Consider the following 18,727-nt stretch of genomic DNA (forward strand, 5'->3'; position numbering starts at 1 on the left):
GGAGCAAAGGCGCGATATCCTGATTTCCATCATTGTCCACCGTGTCAGATGATGTGGACACTCCATCTTTCGAAGGGCCTAGTGATTAAGCTGCCAGTGTGAAAGCCCCAAGGCACTTTCCTATATATTCCACCGCCCTCTTCTTCAGATGTTGACATGTGTTGCACGTCCACCGCGGCTTTTTCTGTCAATGAACCTACGCAACTCACCAAAAACTCGTCAACTGCTACAATCCCCTTCAGGAGCGTCCTTTTGCTAATCCTGGCCCATGGGTCAACAATCGCCGCAGCCATTGCTGTTTCCTCGCCCGAGAACTCGGCATCGGCCTTGTCCGTCCTTCCGTCAACCGCCACTCGCACTCCCAGCATGGAGACGCAGCCTTGTATTACGTTGATTCAAGCCACCAATCAAGACGTGGTATTTCTGGGACTGTGAGAATTGCATCGAACACTTTTGGCAAAGGCGAGACAGGGTACCAAGAGGTGGTCAATCAGATTGGTGCAAAGGGGGGGACGTTGTCAATTCCGGTCACTGCTAAGAGAACAATAATACGAGTATGTGAGATGAGTATCTTAGGTAGGTGAATGACTGTCACATACTAGGACTACTGCTAACCTGTATCGAGCAGATTATCAGTGTGCACCTATGCAGGCCCATCCCACGGCCTGACGACGACTCCCCAAGCATGACCACCATCCCCACGACAGGCGCTATCTCGGGCCAGCCCACGTACATGACACTCGCTTATGCCCTCGAAGCCATTGCAGATTACACTTTTCTGCGAAAACAGAAAATAACAAGGCTCTACATCCCTTTGCGGTCACGACAACAACCGCCACAACCGGCATGGCGACAATGACTGACAACTACACGGACAGACAACTTCGAAGAAGCTGAACGCCTGAGCAAGTTTGTGGGAACTTTTACGATGTCAACTACTAAGTAACCTTGTGTTGAGTGGCCAAGCAAGGAATATCTGTTCTATAATGTGGAGGAGTGCCCTGGTCCAACGGGCAGGGTGCGGCGAGTTCAACTATGCGACTGAACCCCCTACATCCTTGATGTTTCTTGTACCCTCAACGAAACCGACTATCTAAACATGCCGGAATACCTCTAGCCGTCCGAGTCCACAATGACAGAGGTGACACAACTCATTCGAGATTTTTGCTCCTCTAAAAACCGATGATCCCACCTGTCTTCAGATGACCAAACGAGTGGGCGGCGAGAAGCGCCCCTAGGTATGTTCGTCTGGAGCAGATAAATCGGCAGTCGCCATCACAACCAATCTGGGAGGCCTTTTCCGGGTGTAATAATCATTCATTCACCTTCTACATGACAATGATGGTGACGCTAAGGAGTCGGGGCATGGGGGGGAACTAGATACATTCTTGGGCTATGTCGGTGGTGAAAAAAAGTAACTATGTGCGTTGAAAGTGAAAGGAATTCCGGCATATCCAGCAGAAGCACCAGCCAAACAAAAAGAGTATTTTTGACAACTGCCTTGACCACCACTGCCGCCGCCATCCTTTCATTGGGGGCTTTATTTTCCTGGCGACAAAAGTCTGTTTTCTTACACATTGACGGTGGAGCCGATGGGGCCGAAGCGGATGTTGGACCAGACAACCTTGCTGTAGTGTTTGTTAGCATCTGAACTGCACAGAGAAGCACAAGAGGCAGGCGAGGGACGTACGCGTTGGGGTAGTTGGCCTTGACCTCGGAGGGAACACCGGAGTCTTGGGCGCAAGGGCCACGGGCAGCACCGGGCTCGCCCTCCTTCTCAGGGGGGTAGACGGAGTCGAGCCAGAGCATGTTGGCGTAGTGATCGGCCCAGATGGACATGACGAGGACCATGGGGATGCGGAGGGCAGCGTTGAGCTGGGGGAAGTCACCGACCTCACGGAAGCGGTTGCGGTCCGTGAAGACATCAAACTGAGTCGAGCAGAACTCAGGGGTGAGGTTGGGGCTGGCTGGGATGCCGTCAAAGGTGGGAGCGGGAGCGAGGATCTTTTGGCCGTTCTGGACGAAGAATTGCTCAAGGTTGTCATCCTGGAAGCGGGTGACGACGGTGAACTTCTTGGTAGTGTCGACGGTCTTGCCCTTGCCGTAGAAGTCGGGGTTGCCCATGCGGTAGGGGTTGTAGTCGCAGCCGTTGGCGTCGCAGCCACCAGCGAACCGGTCCTCGGAGTAGGTACCACCGCAGGTGTCACGCTCGCAAACGTGGTAGTTGTTGTTCTCGCAGGCGTGGGGGGTGAAGGCGTAGGCGTGGGCATTGGACTCCCTATTCTGCGTGTTAGCTTTTGTCGACTTGAAAACAAGATGGACCGGGTCGGTTAGACATACCAGACATCGATCTCGGCGCAGCAACCGCCATAGGGACCGACACCAGCGTTCTCATCGTTGGACGACTCGCGCCAGCCCTCAATATTGGCCTTGCCACCGACGAACTTGAGATCACGAGCGCACTGGGCGTCGCAGTACTGTTTTTCCCCCCCCATCATGTCAGTGGCTGGGAGGCAGGGCAGCGGGTGGGAGAACTTACACCAGTACCGTACTTGGCACCAGCCTTGTTGGTGGGATAGCTGCGCATGCCACCATCCTCCTCCATGGCGACGAAGTACAGGGCCGAGTTGAGACCGCACTCGACCGTGGAGAGGTCGACGTCAAAGGTGAACTCGTTGTTCATGAGGGTGAACATCTGGTACTTGGAGGCACCGTTCATGAGGTAGAAACGAGAGCCGACGTTGGTGCCATATTCGTGCTTGGTGACGAACTTGAGAGTGAGGGAGTCACCGCTGGTGGAAGCACCGTAGGTCTGCTGGTAGTTGCCGGCACCCTCCATCAAGCACTTTGACGCACAGTCGGTGGCGGTGCTGCAGGCAGCTGTGTTCCAGGCGTTGCCATCGTAGCAGTTGGTGCCGCCTGAGGTGTGGATCCAGCGCCAGTTGGAGTCGATGACGACCTCAGCCTGGACGGTCGTGCAGTTGGCCTTGCCCGTGCACCTCTTCCAGGTGATTCGGGGGTGAGTCTCGGTCTGCTGGGTGCCGACGCCCTGACCGGCGACGAGGCCGGTCATGAGGGAACCTGCGGCCAGGTACTGAAGATACTGCTTCATCATCATGGTGGGCAACTCTTGGTGAAAAGATGGAAGAAGGGCTGGTGTTGCGTGATCGAGAAGAGAGAAGGACGTCGGTAGCACAGGGCGAGAGGTCGTTTATATGTTTTCCTGGGTCCAGTCAAGAGAGACTGAATTCGGACTGAGAGGGTTCTCAGGCTGTGACGATCCCGACCTCGACTCCCGTGCTGGAGCCTCCCGATTCGGAAACTTGGTTCCAGGCACCGTGTGAACCATCCAAAGAGCCGCTGCGTGGAAGAGTGAGCCGAATTCCCATATCCAAACCTCTGCGGTGCCATGCCTTCTAATTGATCAGCCAACGGTTAATCGTCCATTGCGAGAGGAAGAATCCGCGAGGTGCCTTGGCGGTGGTAGCGAGATAGATTAACTGCCGTGGAGATCTGGGGTAGGCAGATGGAGAAGGCACACGGTGTGGTGTGGTGTGGCGAGCGTAATGTATTGTTGTTTACTTGCCGCCAGGGTTCTTGCTAACCCCCTGCCCCCCTGCCCCCCTGCCCCTCTGCCCCCCGGGTATCATTGCACCTCCACTACAGGCAAAAGTAAGAAAGAAAAGAAAAGGGGGCGATCCTCCTTGGTGCAGCACGTAGTAGTAGTAGGCGTCAGGCGTCAGGCGTCACGCCCACTGATGATCTCTAGTCTTTTTCCCCGGGTCGGTTTGGGCCAGCATTTGGAGGCATCGCAACTGAACACGGAGACTTGGCCCCGCAGTGCAACGTCGTCTCCAACCAGAGGTCCCTTCCCACAGCCATGTTCCGTGCCGGCCATCTTTTGCTCTAGGGCCAATCTAAACGGCAATTAAAATCGGCCCCTCACTGAAGTGCCGAGCCAACTTCGATCGGACACCCCATTGGTGTTTTTGACGTCGTTGGCAACCCTCGCCCACTCCATGGCACCGTCTCAACCGGCGCCGAGACCGTTGCGGGGGCGGCAGTTGATGCAAACCTGGTCGCCCACTGCAACAACACCAGACCTTGGCTTTATATACGGCTGGTATGATCTTAATTATCAGCTTTCGGATGCCTGTACCGGAGTGCCTTATTTGCCCACGAACCCCTGCACACTTCTTGTACCCTCTCGCCTCATTTGTTGCCAATCACCGGGCGTCTGCTGCCAGGTGAGAAGAAAAGATAGGCGATAGAGGTTGGCGGCCGTGTTTGCCCCGTGAATTTAGCCCGGAGAATGAGCAAAGCGGAGCCCCCCGCTCCGATTCGTGGGTCGGCCGTGTTCGGCCAGACTACAGTTTCCCATATTATTTTATCTTGTTCCTGCAGCAGGTAGGCAATGAACTGTGCGAGGGCGCTTATTTCGTGCCGGTATCAGTTCCTGTTTCTCCTCAACAAGATATGCTCTGGGTTAACCTGCCAGTGGGGTCCTCGTTCCTACCTAAGTCTTGACTCCTGAAGGCGAGCTGAGCTCTTCAAAGCGGGTTCTTAATGAAGCCGTAAATGAACAGAAAACAAGCTCTGCTCCGAAAGGACTCTATATTGCGCTATTGTGTTCCACGTAGGGCAGTCATGTGGTGTCGCTTAGCCACCAGTGACCACATCCCGATCTCTCCAAATGAAAGCTTCTTCTGAGAAATGGGTAGCGACAGTGGAAGGGAAGTCAATTTCCCGGTAGTACACACAAGACTTGAGAGAGTTCGGAATGACGGACTGTTATCCGGAATGCAGATGGGCTTGGTTGATTGGAAAAGGAATGGTTTGTGGTGATCCAAAGGCTCAAGTGACGCTTGGAGTGTTGTCTGACGAATGACCAAAATCACCCGGAGAGATTGTAATGAAGAACAGGGTGCAGTGTTGCCACTCCCTTGAACCATTACAACATTTTCAGATGCAGATGGGCCAACATGAAGGTACAATCTTTCAACCCGGACAAGGTCAGCACTGGCCTGGCCAAGTGCACCAGAATACATTGCAATGATATATCAAACAACATGTATGAGTTATTATTCGCAATATCTATCATCACCAAGTATGAGCATCAGCCAGCACACGCTCAGAAGCCTTCTCGCTGAGCATGAATGTGGGCAGCACCGGGAACGGGCCTGGTACTCTGGGGAAAGCACTGGCATCGACCACCCTCAAGCCGCGAACACCCCTCACTCTGAAATTGCTATCCAACACTGCGTTGGGGTCAGAGTCAGCTCCGATAGCACATGTGCTTGTCGGGTGGTGTCCGAAAATCTGGTTCTTGAGCCACTCAATGTCGGCGGCGTCATCGCATGTGCCGTCGGCCGACATCCCGCCGGAGCATGGCGGCTCAACAGGAGAAATTGGCCCGAGAGGAGCTGGCACAGAGGCAAATAATCTCCTCACAAACTTGACAGTGTCCAGCTCAGCGGCCAGATCCATGGCCGTGCCAGCGTCACCTTCTTCGAACAAGTGAAAGTTGATGCTCGGCACATCTCTGGGGTCGGCGCTGGTGAGGAGGACTTTGCCGCTGCGCGATTGGGGTCCGATCTTGACGGTTGAGAAGCCAAACATGTTTGGGGAGTCGGGCACAATGCTATCAGTGGGTGGCCAAAAACCTCTGAGTGCGAAGAGCCCGCCGACGAGAAACATGTCACGCTCGTTGTAAGCCGGCGAAATGCTTTTCCTAAAGACCGCGTTGAGAGTGGCCCCCTTCATGTACGGTCCCTGCTGGCTTTGCCAAAGCGTGACACAAGGGTCCCCGGGTGCTCCAAACCAGCAAGCAGGGTCGGCCGGGTCGGGGGGCGGAGTGGTGAAATTGCTGGCCGCGTGGCCGACGATGGGAACCTCGTAGTTGTCTTGCAGGTTGGTGCCCACGCCTGGGAGGTTCTTAACCAGAGGGATACCAAAGGAAGCCAACTCTTCTGCTGGACCAATGCCCGAGAGCTTCAAGAGCTGGGGTGAGTTGAAGGTGCCACCAGACACAATGACTTCCTTGCGGGCAAAAGCGCGGCCCCATGTCCCGTTGTTGGAAGCTGTGTTCCTGGGATCTGCTCGATAGACGGACTGTCCTTGGAGGTACTCAATACCTGTTGCCTTGGGCTTGCGGTGGGGGTGATTGATATCTTTGAAGGTGACCTTGGTCGCCAGAGTGTTGAGCTGAATCCAGAGCGGATACTTCTTCTTGCCGGCAGCGGTGAGGGCACTGGCGGTCTCCAGAACAAGATCTCGGGAGGAGAAGCGACGAGCATTCTCGTCCGAGTGAACGGCAGAACCAAATACACCCACACTCTGGTCGCGGGCCGGGTCAAGGGCGTTGACGTCGGCTGTCAGGTGGTTGACAATATTCAGAGGATCTTGACCGAGGTCGTCGGCAGCCTCAGCCATCACCGTGGTCATGTCGTCTTGCCCCACCCAAACAGATTCATCGCTCATGCTTGTGTCAAAATAACCGTTGAAGCCATGACCCGGAGTGCCAGATGGTAGATAGTGGTTGTTCTCTATACGAGCAAAGATGGATCGCATGGCGGTAGGGCTGAGAAGAGACGGGTTGTGACATTAGTTCTCTGCCGATTGCCGCGGGAAGAAAAATAAGGGGGTGAGAACTCACTTCCAACTTGTATCACCGGTCAGATCGGCTATAATTTGCCAATCGCTGTCACTGGGCAAGACGGATGACATGGCGTTGACAGCAGAACTTCCCCCAAGAGTTCCACCGCGGGGGTAATGAATACCCAAAAGAGTCGCTCCCGCAGGGGGGCTCGTGCCGACATAAAAGGTGCCATCGGTTTTGCGGTACACGCGATGGTTGTGCTGCAGTAGGCGACTCTCATTTGCGTAGTTGCGTACAAAGAAGTCCCATCGCATAGAGGCATCCTGGTAGGGCAAAAAGAATAGCGCTCCAATCTCGGACGTTGGGTTGTTGCTTTGGTCATCGCCGGCTTCGACCAAGAGCACAGAGTGGCCGGCCTTGGCGAGGTTGGTTGCCAGAGGACCACCTCCAGGTCCAGAACCAACGATCACATAATCGTAGACGTTGTCTTCTGGTTTGGTGTAGCCGCCATGCCCACCCCCGCCGCCACCAGCAAAGGCCGGGATGGCGAAGATGGTCAAGCCGGTGAGGATGGTTGTTGTGAGGCGTAACATGGTTGAAGGTTAAGATAGGTCTAGTCAGACCTGGCCAAACTTTGGTGGCTCGTTGGACTTGATGATTCGGTGAAAAGAAACAACAGAGGAGGTTCTCTCATGCTTTATAGATTCTGCAGCCACCAGGTACTAGTCGGGACTTCTTCGCAAGATGATCCCAAGGTAAGGGGCTCACCTTCCTGTCTCTGGTCGATTTCCAGCCTCCTGGATCACCTTTAGCTGTCGCGTCCCACTAACAAAGCCGCGATGTTGCGCTGGACCAGGGGGTTCTGTGGTTGAGCGGGGACGCCTTTCCTTCCCCGGACATTCCGGGCACACCACTGCATGTCAGCACTTGCCCCGCTCCGGCCAACTTGTCGGAGCAGACCCGCGATTGGGTGTTCTGGCTACCGAAGGGGGGTGTCGTTGGTGTAGAGAAGATCTCAAGAGAACCCAACATGCCTCCTCGACGTCAGAGCAGAGTCGGCTTGTGGCATGGCGCGTTAGGTATGAGGATGTAAAAAATAAAAAATAAAAATAGAAAACAAGAGATGGAAAGACTAATCTTACCGTGATGAGTCTTGGCATCTGCAGGTAATCGGCTGCCAGCCCCTGTCCATTCCGAGTTGGGTTGCTTTTTGCCCTGCCAAGGCCTCTACCATGTGCTGTTGTCTGCAGTGGTCCCTTGATGTTGGTTTCAACGGTCCATCTAACACCTAGAAGGGGAGCCATCAAGGCAATAGTGTGACTGTTTCCCCGCTTGTGGCAGTGGGATCCGGCGACTCGGAAAGGATCCAGGAAGCTGGTAGCTAAAAAGCCGCCTCACAGACGGACTATTGATTCCTTGCCACGCACATAACAGTGTCTAGTGATGTACCTAGATACCTCATTACTAATCCCAAGACATGAACTTGAGCGTCTGCCCTGCCCATCGACTAGCTACATCTTTGACCTTGGCTGTTTCGTAGATGAACCAGTCATACGGATATGCCACATTTTCCTCGCTCAGGTCGGCTTCGGGAGGGAAGCTCCCATAGGCGCCAACAACCACGACGTCTTTAATGGTAGCATAGCCTCTCCCGTCAGAGGAAAACACTGCATTTCCAGTCCCAATTCCGTCAAACACACTCTTCTCTACCAGCACCTTCCCACCACCTCCAATGTCAAGACCTCTATGTGGCTTCTCGTAGAACGAATTGAAGATATGCCCAGTGCCGGATCGGAACGACAGGGCATTGGTGACGTTCACAAAGTGGTTTCTCGCAAATGTTATGTGGAATTTGTCATTGTCCTCAAGAGCGCTGCTGTCTGGGTGCCCGATTGCCACGGCTGAATCGGAGGCGTGTGAGAAGCCGTGGAACTTGTTGTGGCTCACCGAGATGTAGTCACTGCCGCTAGTGATTCCGAGAAGCTTTCCACCCGAAGCCGAGATGTCTAGATGGTCGAGCCAGATGGAGCGGCCGTTCTGGATAGTGATAGCGTCGGTCTTGGTGTTGGAGATGACTAGGTTACGGATGATAACGTTGCGGCTGTCTTTTAGCAACAGGCCGATACCGCTCAGAGCTGTTAACAGCAAGTGTGGTGTGTCAGTGCTGAGCGACAAAAAAAACCTGATGTGTGAAACAACATACAGCTTCCAGGAGCACCGATAATGGTCTTACTGGACCCTACTGCAACTTGGATGCCTTCTGCCTCAATAGCCGCACCGACAATAACCACGCCTACTTCTGTTCCTGCCACGGCAGCGGTAAACTCATCCACTGTCTTGACAAAGTTGTGCTCAGCCCCCCAGCCGCCAATAGTTCTGTTCATGTGCCATTCTTGTCAGACTCGTCTTTGGCCGTGGGTAGGTCCAGATGATGATGATGGTGGGGGTTAATACTCACGCTCCGAACACAGAACAATAACCAATATTGCAGGCATCGTCGTATGTTGCCTCTTCCTGCTCTTCCCAGTTCATCTGTCTTTTCGACAGAAGACGGGGCTTGTTGATCCTGACGGCGGTGGCAACTGTGGCAGCTGTGGCCAACCAAACAAGGGAGTGTGCAGTACGCATCTCTGTTTGACGATTTCTTATGACTTCAGGCGTCACGGATCCTTGTAATCTTGTTTGATCAATGTGGGAAAAGTCACCCCTTCTTAAAGGGAGTTGCTGGGTGCGGGGGCAAGCGCTCAAAGTTCATGGGGTACCTGCATCTCATCAACACGTCTGATAGTCTGTTTCCCCCGCTTCATTTACCATGTGTGACGTTTGTCTTGGAGAATGGTGCTTTCAGTGGAATATATTAATGACTGGAACATTCTTCGAGGCTTAAACGGGTAATTTGACTTCATGCGACACCAAGCCTGGTAAATGGTCCGGCTTGAAGGGCTGCGCCAAGAGATCTACATTTTGATTTTGACGTTCCGCAGCGGTGTTTCTTTAAAGCCCGTTTCCCAGTGAAAGTAAGCCAGGAGTTTGGGTACCTATCTAGGTGTAAGAGTTGAAATCAGGCCTATATCCGGGGACAGGCCCGACGGAAGGGCTGAGAGTGGACAAACTACCCCCAAACATCGTCTCCCGTTGTTGCAGCCCAGCATGTGCCTTCCACGTGGTCTGATATTATAATATATTTCAAAGATTATTTGCTATGTTATAAACAAAGCACTAGGTAGCAGCAAGAACATATCAATCCAGCAATTTATATCCTTCTTACCATGTTCGTCATGGCCAGCACTTCACATAGTAAGGTGCCTTTATAGGTAGACGCTCGCATCAACACCAACCCCGCCATGTTCCCGAACCTGTTCACCTACACGGGAAGGACCCAGGCCAAGGATAAACAGGTATGCTTTCAGATCCTCAATCTTTCTTTTCAGCCAATCTAGGCTATTCTCAATATCGCCGTCCTGGTAGGCGAGGGGAAATCCAGCCTCAACAATCACAACCTTTCTCTCCTGCTCTCCTTCCTCTTTTTCCTCGAGGAGGGGCTCCATCTCCATGGTCTTATCTTTGATTTGGTACTCAATCTCCTTCTTATCCTCAGCGAGCTGAGCCAAGGTGAGCTTCATAGGTCCCACTACCTGAGCGGCCAGGGCGGGGTGGTTTTCCTGCCAGACCTTGAACTCGACAGCTTCCAGGCCTGCCTGCGTCATTTGCCTCTTTGATTCAATGTTGACCAACATCTCGCGGCGCTCGGCAAGGAACTTTGTGGCATCTTCGAGCTGACTTGTAACTTTCCCCAGAGCCTGATCAATCTTGGCAAGGCGCTGCTGGTGACTAGCCATTGCAACCATCAGATCCTGGTACTGATGGAGCTTCTGCACAAAGCTGGATTTGGTGGCATCAACAAGGAACGAGATGGCTTCGTCTTCTTTGTAGGCAACGGGAGCGGCAGTGTTGACGGGTTGGTAGGCGTCACTGCTGGCATTGGGTGTTTCCTGATCAGTACGGCGGCGCTTTCGACTGGCTGCTTGGTCGCTATCAGTCTCGGCAGCAAGGTCTGAGTCTTCGGCCCCGTTCTGGAATGCCAACAGCTGTTGCGCAGCGGACATGTCGGTGAAGACAACAGGCTTTTGGCCATTGGTATGTCCGTTAGTTTGGCCATCGACTGTTGCCGCCGGGGTGGCCGGTGTATCATCATTGACTGGAGAAATCTCGTCATTGGCTGCTGGCACATTGCTGGGGGCCGAGGGTGGGGGTGAATCATGAAGGCGCCTTTTCCTGACAGAGGTGCGGGTTGAGCGACGACTCGGCATCATGGGCACGCCGTCATCAGTCTCAGGCGTTAGCTGAAAGGTTGAAGTGACGTGCTGCAAGCCGGGGTCAATGTCCAGGTTGGGCGGTTGCGGGACGGCAGCGGCAATGATGGTATCGCCCTGATCTTGCTGTTGGTCGGGATGCTGCCCCTGCCACGGGTCTTCTTCCTGTTGGATGTTTTGAAACTGCTGGAGCTGCCGATGCTCTTGGGCGCTCTCTTGGACTTGAGCGGGTCCAGGCCCATGAATGACGGGACTTGTGCTAGGGCTCTTGCGGCGGTTGCGCGCGCTTCGAACTCGGCCCAAGCCAGGAAGTAAGCGTGGCCTGACCCCTTCAGGTATTCATCTATTAGAAACTGCGTCGATTCAAAAGCGATTCAGAAGGAAAAAAACAAAAAAACAAAACGCCAAGGGGTCGTCTTACCTTCTCGGCTGAAGACCTCTCGGCAGTAAATCTCATCAGCCTCCTCAATGTCGGTGGGGATCCAGCGGTTTGGGTCGGAAGGAACACGAGGCAGGCCACGCGAAGGGTTCTGGGCGTGGCCGAGATAGAGAAGTCGCTTAGCTTCATCATAATCCAGAATCTGGCGTTCCCGGGACCAATAATTGATTTGTCCCCAAACGGCCTGCGACGACGTGTTGTTGAAGTCGGCGAGAAGCGCGGCGCGCGAGAGCCTGTAGCGTTGGCATAGAGTCTCCAGAGCCTGAATGGCCCTAGGGTTCATGGCCTCCTCGCCGCCCTGGGGTGCCATGGCTGACTAACAATGCTGCTGTACAGTGGCAGAATCGGCGTCACGCTTGGAGTCACGATGAAATGATGAACAATTACGAGGCAAGTTGAGTTTGCTACTATGCGTCTGCAGCGTTTCCGCTGTTTTCCCGACACGCTAAGTTACTCGGTGCACCGTGCACGGCCCTGCCACACCAATCTTGGCAGCCCAGCTCTGTCCGGCCGTCGAACACCTATCCATTGCCAATCTTGGCAGACTCGGCTGCTTGCCAGAAGTGTCTCGCACTGGCAAACGCCAAGCTCCAGGTGGCTTTTGTCTGGCGACCGTTTGGAACAAACAAGACATCAGGTAGATAGGTAGGCAAGGCCCAGAGGTCATGATTAATAAGAGAAGTAAGGCTTTTTGATCTAGTCATGATCATCGCCCGGACCCTGCCGCCATAACAGCCACTGTTCGGGTGTTTACGGCAGACCTTCCTTCTTCCATTCTTGAGGCCTTCAGCTGGATTCCTCCCATGGGCAACAAAAAGTGGGTCGTCGCACCACCATCGTGCCATCTGGTCTTGTGCCACACCACACAGGCTGGAATCATCAGCACACTTGGGACTTGTCTGGTGCCAACATGGACTTATGCCTGGAACGAGATGCTGTTCTCAGTCCATCTTGGCGATGTAGCTGACAATATTTCGTGGGAGTGGGAGCCAAACAGAAAATAGATTAAGAGCCTCTGTCTCCCGCTCTCAATTCAGTACCTAGGTCTCACAGCATCACAGCATCACAGCATCACAGCATCACAGCATCGCAGCATCACAGCATCACAGCATCACAACATCACCAAGGCTCAAAGACAATCAAAGACAAGTTACCTACATCAAGCAACTAAAACATGCCCGCCTTTCGTCCAACTCCCCGCCTGTCGGCCGCTGCCCTTCCCAATCCTTCTTCCCTCCCCAGAGCAGTTCCCAAGGGAGTAGCAGCCAATGTTGTTGTTCCAGGCATCGTGGTGGCGGCATCAGGTAGCTCCCATCTCGCATCATTTCCCTTCCGAACGCTCGCTGATCCGGTTGGTTTTATAGTATACGGCGTAATCAGCTACATCAAAAACCAACTGCAACATGAGTCATCCACCATCGACAAGATGTTTGCCCAAAAAAACACCCCCGCCGTGGAAGAATCGAGACGGAGAAGTCTCTTGGTGGATACTGAAGGCGACCCGAGGAGAACGCCCTACAACATTCTGAACTGGAAATAGAGGATGCGAGATTGTTTTGCTTTTAGGGACTGGGAGTGGCGCTGGTTGGATTTAGTCAGCATAGGTAGCCTGTGGCATTTTGGGTTTTGTGCAAAGGGAAGGTGGCTCAAATAATATGAATTTTCTACCTATGACTAGGTACTGTACAACACCAACACATGCATATCCGTACATTCCCTTTCAGTGACTCTAATCTCTGCCGCACTAGGCCCAGTCAAGATACCTCGCCCCGTCTCTCCAGATTCCTGCCAATCTCACCAAACCTCAATGCCACCCAGATCGCCCAGATTTCTGGTTCTCGGCCGATACTCCAAGCGCAGGCTCGGATCAACCCCAAGACCAAAGCCCAGTGTTCTTGGCTTTGGGGCTGCAGCTCCCTCGGGTAGTCGCCAGTCATATCTCAGCAACAAGTGAACAAGCGCAATCTTGACTTCATTCCCCGCGAAAAAGCGCCCAGGACAGGCATGCTGTCCGTGTCCAAAGCCCATGTGCTCAGGGCTGGTGCTAACCAACTGCGCAACGTGCTCGCTGCCTGGAACAGATCGCATCTTCAGAAAGCGGTTGCCATCCCACGAGTCAGCTCCAGGATAAGCAGCTGGATCCCACATGCGCTCTGCTGACACGGCAATCGTGGCACCCTTGGGAATGTAGGTGCCGTCTGACAAGGTGAGGGGCGCTGTAGCCACACGACGCATCGAGACAAGGCCGATTGGCTTGATCCGCTGGCTCTCTTTGATCACGCTGTCCAAAAGCTTCATGTTGTAAAGCGAGTTCTTGGTCCAGTCACCCTCCCGAAGAGCCGACTCGATCTCTTCGCGCAGAGGGTCAATCATGTCAGGATGCTGGACCAAATCGGCCAAAACCTGCACTGTCAGATCGGTCGTGGTATGGATGGCTGCCATGCTCATGACAAGCTGCGCAATGACAGGATCATACGGTTTGCCTTGTGCCTCGCGCTCGAACCTATTGTTGTACACACCAGTTAACTCTAATAAGCAAAGACTTCTCACAGAGCAAAGACAGTCGCAGAACGTACCATTCAATAGCATCGTCGTCAAAATTGCCGTTGCCGGCCATTTTTTGTGCTCTTCTCTTTTCCAGAACAGGCCCAATGATCCGTCTTGCCTCCTGGACATGCACTCTTGCTTTTTGGCAAGACGGCATAAACCAGTGTGCCAGAAACCGCACAGGCTTGGGGACGAAACGTAACTCAATAGCCGCGCGCATAGCATCAGCTGTGTAGTCGCGTGTGACCTTGAGCCAGTCTTCATTTCGGCAGAGCTCGCTGCCTAGAAACACGCGAGAGGAGATGCGTGCAATGAGGTGTAGGATTGTATCGCGAATCTCGACGGGCTGCCATGTTGCACTCGCCATCGTATGGGGTAGTAGCTCATCAAGCGCGAGTCTCGTTTCTTCTGCCAGAGGCTCGGTCACCTTGTCTGAAGGTAACCACAAGTCAGTCCTTGCCACCCCAATCCCAAACAAAAAATCCGATACACTTACTCAGGTGCTTTGTCAGATCGCGCACTATGACTGCCTGCACAATCCTCGAATCCCTGGCACCCTCTCTGAAGCCTTCAAACCCCGGTAGGCTCGCGTGGAACGAGTTGTAAATAAACTCTCCAAAGCTCAACCGGGGGTCGTTTTTGATTTCATTGGCCAGTCGGACGGGCAAGATGATGACATCGCCCACATCTGCCGTGACCCGGACTGCCTTGTCGGGGTTGGTGTGGAACCACTGACGAATGATGGTGTAGGATGTGGTGAAGAACTCCTTGCGGATGCGAGTTTTGGTCAGCTCCGTCACAGCCTTGGGGTTGAGGTGAGGAAATCGGGATAGATGGCGATTTCGAAGTGTGTCTCGAAGGAGGAAAGCACCAGTGAAGAGGACAAACAAGTAAAGGTAGTAATGAGCGTCGAGAAAGTCAGTTGGTGAAACCATCATGGCCATAATTCAAGCTGCCAGAACAGCAGCCGATGGTGTTTTGGCAGATGGAAAGGATAAAGACCTGGAACACGGGAAAAATCAGTCGAGCTCTGTATGAAATATATATAGTCCTGTTGAGAAAAAGCACAAACACTTATGATTCTGGTGGAGACATGGCAAGTCTTTGCACAACTCACATCGTGATCCAGGCACCCGAATGGAACAAGGCAGCCTCCTACTTATTTTGGAACGAGCATATTGCATGCGAACAACCATTGCTACGTTGATCTGTTCGCCTGCATCCCTTCCTCGACAAATCTCAACGTCCACGTTTCCTTGATCCTGGCATCGACGTAATCTGTGGGTTACTCCGGGATTACCCGTCCAAAAGAACGGCAATCATTGGCCTAAGAGGGTTACTGGATCGCCAAAGTCGCATCTGCCACACAAGCCAGGATTCTAGCCTCCATCACGGGATGAACATCTGCCGTAAACAGCGGGAGCTTGGATAACCCGTGCACAACTTGCACAACTTGCTCTGCATAAATCGAGGTGGCGACATGCTAATGCATGGAGTTCTCTCGGCTACGGATTTTGTTCAGAATCTAGATTCGTAATGAAGCCACAAAATGACAGTAAAGTGCACTTCATGGTCATTGAATCTCTTTCTGAGAACATTGAATGCCAGCATCACTGCTACGGTTAAAGCAATGATGAGTGTCCTTAGTACCATGGTATAGAGACTAGATAGACAGGTAGATAGGCAGGTAGGTAGGTATTCCCAACAGCAGCAATGCAATAGTAAAGTGTATGCGCCCAGTCCTGTATCCTGCTCTGCCCAGTGAGCCCGTCGCCGGGCAAAGAAAGTGATGAGAGAGAATCTAACAAAAGGATGTATAAAAAACTAAACAGAAAAAAATAAAGGCGCTTCATGTCATTATTCCTTGGTCTTTGAGAGCTATCAAGGACATTTGCAGGGAACCAAGAAAACGCCAAAGAAGAAAAGTCAATTTTGTTTCGCCAGATGCCCTCGTCCATCCTCAATATTGCCCCGGCCGCTAACAATTCTTTTCAGCGAAACTCCACCACGGTATTGCCATCCGTCGTCCAACCGCTACTCTTGCTGACGAATTACATTGCTCTCCTGAATCTCATCGCCTTTCTCTGTGGTCTTGTGTACACCGTGGGCGTGGTGTGTGCTGGCTCATGCTCCATGACTGGGGTCATGGTGTGTGCCGGTGCCGCTGCCGAGGTAGCTGCTGGTGGCGGGTGGACAACAACAGGTGGGTGCACCACCGGGATCGGTGAGTGGACCGGAGGCATGATGACCACGGGGACTACACCGGGGTGCGCGGGTGCCGGTGCTGGCATGGGATGAGCCTCCTGGGCCGGAGGAGGGTGAGGAGCCGGTGAGGCGATGGGCGCCACGGTTTCCTGACCTGCGCACTCCGAAGGCGTCACTGTCACGTGGACGGTCTGGGTGGTGGTGACTGGATGAGCCGCCACGGGTTGGTTCACCGTGACATGAACCGTCCTGGTGGTGGTGACGGGATGAGCCGCCACAGGTTGAACGACGGTGACATGCCGAACTTGAGTATTGGTGACGGTGTGCATGACGGTCTGGTGGTGGACAGACGTCTGAGTAACCACTCTATCCCTGACTTCTGTTCTGACTTGGGTCTCGACCCGGGTGACAGGGACCGTGACATGAACTGGCACAGTCTGGGTGACATGAACCGGAACGGTCTGGGTGACATGAACCGGGACAGTCTGGGTGACAACATGGCTCTGGACAGCGGTGCTGGTCACGACTCTCTCGCTGACCTGCACTGAAGTGACCAGTCTCTCGCTGACCTGGGTGACAGGCACGCTGACAACCTTCTCCTTGACCTCTGTCCGGGTTACCAGCTGGGTGACAGGCACACTGACGGTGTGGGTGGCCACCTGGGTGACAACAGATGTGACCAACCTCTGGCTCACCTGCACTGTCGTCACCAGCCTCTCGCTGACCTTGGTGTGCGTAACTGGCACGCTAACAACCTGGGTAACGGCCCGAGTCTCGGTCCTTGTTACCGGAACAGTCACGCTCACTGTGTGGGTGCTTGTCACCGCTCTCGTCTCGGTTCTGGTGACCGGCACACTGACAACATGGGTGACGGGAACGCTGACAAGCTTTTCCTTGGTGACAGGAACACTGACAACCGAGGTATGGGTGACCAGCCTCTCGCTGACATGAACGCTGGTGACGGTAACAAGCCTCTCGCTGACCGCCGTCTTGGTAACCAACCTCTCGCTGACCTCGGTGCGTGTGACCGGAACTGTGACTGGCCTATCCTGCGTCGCCGTGACAACCTTCTCCTTCGTTTCGGTGCGGGTGTGAACCAGAGTGCTCGTGGCGGTGTGGGTGACGGCAACTGTCTGGGTGACATGGACGGGGACGGTCTGAGTTACGTGGACTGGAACCGACTGGGTGACATGAACGGTCGACGTCTCTCTTATCGTGGTGGGAACAGTGACGTGCGATACGAGTGTCGAGGTGTAAGTCGTCGTGTGGGTGACGGGTACCGTGACGTGAACTGTTGTCGGGACTGTGACATGTACTGGCACCGATACATGTACTGTCGTCGGGACGGTGACGTGGGTTACAGAGACGACGGTGCTTGTGTGAACGACTGGTACCGTGACATGAACAGTCTCTTTTACTGTTTGTGTGTGAACGACGGTCTCGGTGACCACTTCGGGGACTGCTGCGGGAGCCCCGGCGGCAGCGAGGGAGACCAGAAGGGCCAGAGCCACTGGCAGAGGGTTGAAGAAGCCCATCTTGTCCTCCTTCCGATATCTGATGTCAAAAAAAACTTAAAAATATACACAAATGGTTGGTGTTATGCTCCCGATGATCCGGATCGTGATGATGCGATGAAAATGATGACGATCGTTAGAAATAAAGTGAACGGCTTGCGCTCCGACAAAATGAAGCAGTTGAGTATGTAAAAGAATATCAAGTAATAGTAAAATGGCCGATGAGTATCCTGCTCCGTTGGTGAATCGAAAAATAGTAAAAAGAATGACAACACCGCTTCACCACATGCAACAACGCTTGCACTGTGGATGAGGGGGACGGGCTTGGCGATGGTTGAAGAGGAAAGGAATAAAGAGAGGGAAAGGTCGAGGTGAAGGAGAGGAGGGTGGGAAGAGGGAAGAGGACGGACGGGAAGGAAAGGAAACACCTGGTCGATCCGTGCAGCAGTGAGCCAGGAGATCCAAGTAGTTTTAATCCGGTGTGGTGATGTTTCCTCGCCCCGACTTGGCATCAGACCCCCGGTGCCCGGGGGCTTGGGAGGCAACGAAGCCACGACCAAGCCAGGAAGAAGCCAGGAGGTGTCTGCAAGGGGGTGTGAAGCACCCAGCATCGAGATACGGCCCCTGAGGCTTCTCAGAGATCCATGCCAAGATGTTGTAGTTTGTACACTAAGGTAGACTAGTCCAAGACAAACATTTGCTTTTGTAGTCCAAAGTCAGCTGTTGATAACTGCTGGCTTGTGTTTACAATGAAAAGGAAGGGGGCTGCTTCTTGAGTCCTGATAATGACGGGAGACCAGCATTGATCATGATATTAGGGATCGAGAGATGTAAAACTCAAACCATAGTTTGCCGGAGCGACATCATCGAGGCCTCTGGGTCGGGCCCATGCTTGCATTCCCGTCTTTGGTGGGTGCGGGACATGCCGTGATGTCAACGGTTGTCAAGAACGGATTTTTTAGACGGAGGTTCAAAGAAGAGCGGCCGCGGTCCCTCGCTTGGCCAAGCGGGGGGGGGGCTGTTGACTCCCCCGCACTAAACCCCTTTTTGCCTTGTCTGTGACCACAAGAGGTCTGACGTCGCAGCGGACGCAGGGGACGCGACATTGGAG

General features: G+C 53.6%; 7 protein-coding genes across 7 annotated transcripts; 1 reads left to right on the forward strand and 6 right to left on the reverse strand.

Annotated features, from left to right (window-relative positions):
- Positions 1-1,299: 1,299 nt before the first annotated feature.
- Positions 1,300-3,118, reverse strand: QC762_0089410 (uncharacterized protein; the record flags this gene model as incomplete). The annotated part of the gene is made up of 4 exons (XM_062884046.1): positions 1,300-1,628; positions 1,691-2,278; positions 2,341-2,477; positions 2,540-3,118. 4 exons carry the CDS (start codon positions 3,116-3,118, stop codon positions 1,571-1,573), a joined length of 1,362 nt encoding a protein of 453 aa, XP_062740097.1. The 3' UTR covers positions 1,300-1,570.
- A 1,982-nt stretch (positions 3,119-5,100) lies between these two features.
- Positions 5,101-7,915, reverse strand: QC762_611490 (uncharacterized protein; the record flags this gene model as incomplete). The annotated part of the gene is made up of 2 exons (XM_062892827.1): positions 6,656-7,915; positions 5,101-6,580 (listed from the first exon to the last, which is right to left on the reverse strand). Exons 1-2 carry the CDS (start codon positions 7,189-7,191, stop codon positions 5,101-5,103), a joined length of 2,016 nt encoding a protein of 671 aa, XP_062740098.1. The 5' UTR covers positions 7,192-7,915.
- Positions 7,916-7,973: 58 nt separating this feature from the next.
- On the reverse strand, positions 7,974-9,256 carry QC762_611500 (uncharacterized protein). Its single transcript, XM_062892828.1, has 3 exons — positions 9,057-9,256; positions 8,802-8,974; positions 7,974-8,733 (listed from the first exon to the last, which is right to left on the reverse strand). The coding sequence occupies exons 1-3, from the start codon at positions 9,224-9,226 to the stop codon at positions 8,063-8,065; spliced, it is 1,014 nt and encodes a 337-aa protein (XP_062740099.1). The 5' UTR covers positions 9,227-9,256; the 3' UTR covers positions 7,974-8,062.
- A 623-nt stretch (positions 9,257-9,879) lies between these two features.
- Positions 9,880-11,750, reverse strand: QC762_611510 (uncharacterized protein). Its single transcript, XM_062892829.1, has 2 exons — positions 11,333-11,750; positions 9,880-11,240 (listed from the first exon to the last, which is right to left on the reverse strand). The coding sequence occupies exons 1-2, from the start codon at positions 11,658-11,660 to the stop codon at positions 9,907-9,909; spliced, it is 1,662 nt and encodes a 553-aa protein (XP_062740100.1). The 5' UTR covers positions 11,661-11,750; the 3' UTR covers positions 9,880-9,906.
- A 693-nt stretch (positions 11,751-12,443) lies between these two features.
- QC762_611520 (uncharacterized protein) lies at positions 12,444-13,028 on the forward strand. Its single transcript, XM_062892830.1, has 2 exons — positions 12,444-12,654; positions 12,715-13,028. The coding sequence occupies exons 1-2, from the start codon at positions 12,525-12,527 to the stop codon at positions 12,888-12,890; spliced, it is 306 nt and encodes a 101-aa protein (XP_062740101.1). The 5' UTR covers positions 12,444-12,524; the 3' UTR covers positions 12,891-13,028.
- QC762_0089460 (uncharacterized protein) lies at positions 12,993-14,928 on the reverse strand. Its single transcript, XM_062884047.1, has 3 exons — positions 14,394-14,928; positions 13,927-14,329; positions 12,993-13,853 (listed from the first exon to the last, which is right to left on the reverse strand). Exons 1-3 carry the CDS (start codon positions 14,839-14,841, stop codon positions 13,145-13,147), a joined length of 1,560 nt encoding a protein of 519 aa, XP_062740102.1. The 5' UTR covers positions 14,842-14,928; the 3' UTR covers positions 12,993-13,144.
- A 1,020-nt stretch (positions 14,929-15,948) lies between these two features.
- Positions 15,949-17,637, reverse strand: QC762_611560 (uncharacterized protein; the record flags this gene model as incomplete). The annotated part of the gene is made up of 1 exon (XM_062892831.1): positions 15,949-17,637. One exon carries the CDS (start codon positions 17,635-17,637, stop codon positions 15,949-15,951), a length of 1,689 nt encoding a protein of 562 aa, XP_062740103.1.
- Positions 17,638-18,727: the final 1,090 nt, after the last annotated feature.

This window comes from Podospora pseudocomata, chromosome 6 (assembly GCF_035222375.1).
Source record: "Podospora pseudocomata strain CBS 415.72m chromosome 6, whole genome shotgun sequence".
NCBI classification, from domain to species: domain Eukaryota; kingdom Fungi; phylum Ascomycota; class Sordariomycetes; order Sordariales; family Podosporaceae; genus Podospora; species Podospora pseudocomata.

Coding starts and splice junctions, on each gene's coding strand:
- QC762_611500 (XM_062892828.1), bottom strand. CDS start 9,226: ATGCGTACTGCACACTCCCTTGTTTGGTTGGCCACAGCTGCCACAGTT. Junction 8,975..9,056: donor TATTGTTCTGTGTTCGGAGC/GTGAGTATTAAC, acceptor GCACATGAACAG/AACTATTGGCGGCTGGGGGG. Junction 8,734..8,801: donor TATCGGTGCTCCTGGAAGCT/GTATGTTGTTTC, acceptor TGCTGTTAACAG/CTCTGAGCGGTATCGGCCTG.
- QC762_611510 (XM_062892829.1), bottom strand. CDS start 11,660: ATGGCACCCCAGGGCGGCGAGGAGGCCATGAACCCTAGGGCCATTCAG. Junction 11,241..11,332: donor AGAGGTCTTCAGCCGAGAAG/GTAAGACGACCC, acceptor GAATACCTGAAG/GGGTCAGGCCACGCTTACTT.
- QC762_611520 (XM_062892830.1), top strand. CDS start 12,525: ATGCCCGCCTTTCGTCCAACTCCCCGCCTGTCGGCCGCTGCCCTTCCC. Junction 12,655..12,714: donor CATCGTGGTGGCGGCATCAG/GTAGCTCCCATC, acceptor TTGGTTTTATAG/TATACGGCGTAATCAGCTAC.
- QC762_0089460 (XM_062884047.1), bottom strand. CDS start 14,841: ATGGCCATGATGGTTTCACCAACTGACTTTCTCGACGCTCATTACTAC. Junction 14,330..14,393: donor CGATCTGACAAAGCACCTGA/GTAAGTGTATCG, acceptor GGTTACCTTCAG/ACAAGGTGACCGAGCCTCTG. Junction 13,854..13,926: donor GACGACGATGCTATTGAATG/GTACGTTCTGCG, acceptor GTACAACAATAG/GTTCGAGCGCGAGGCACAAG.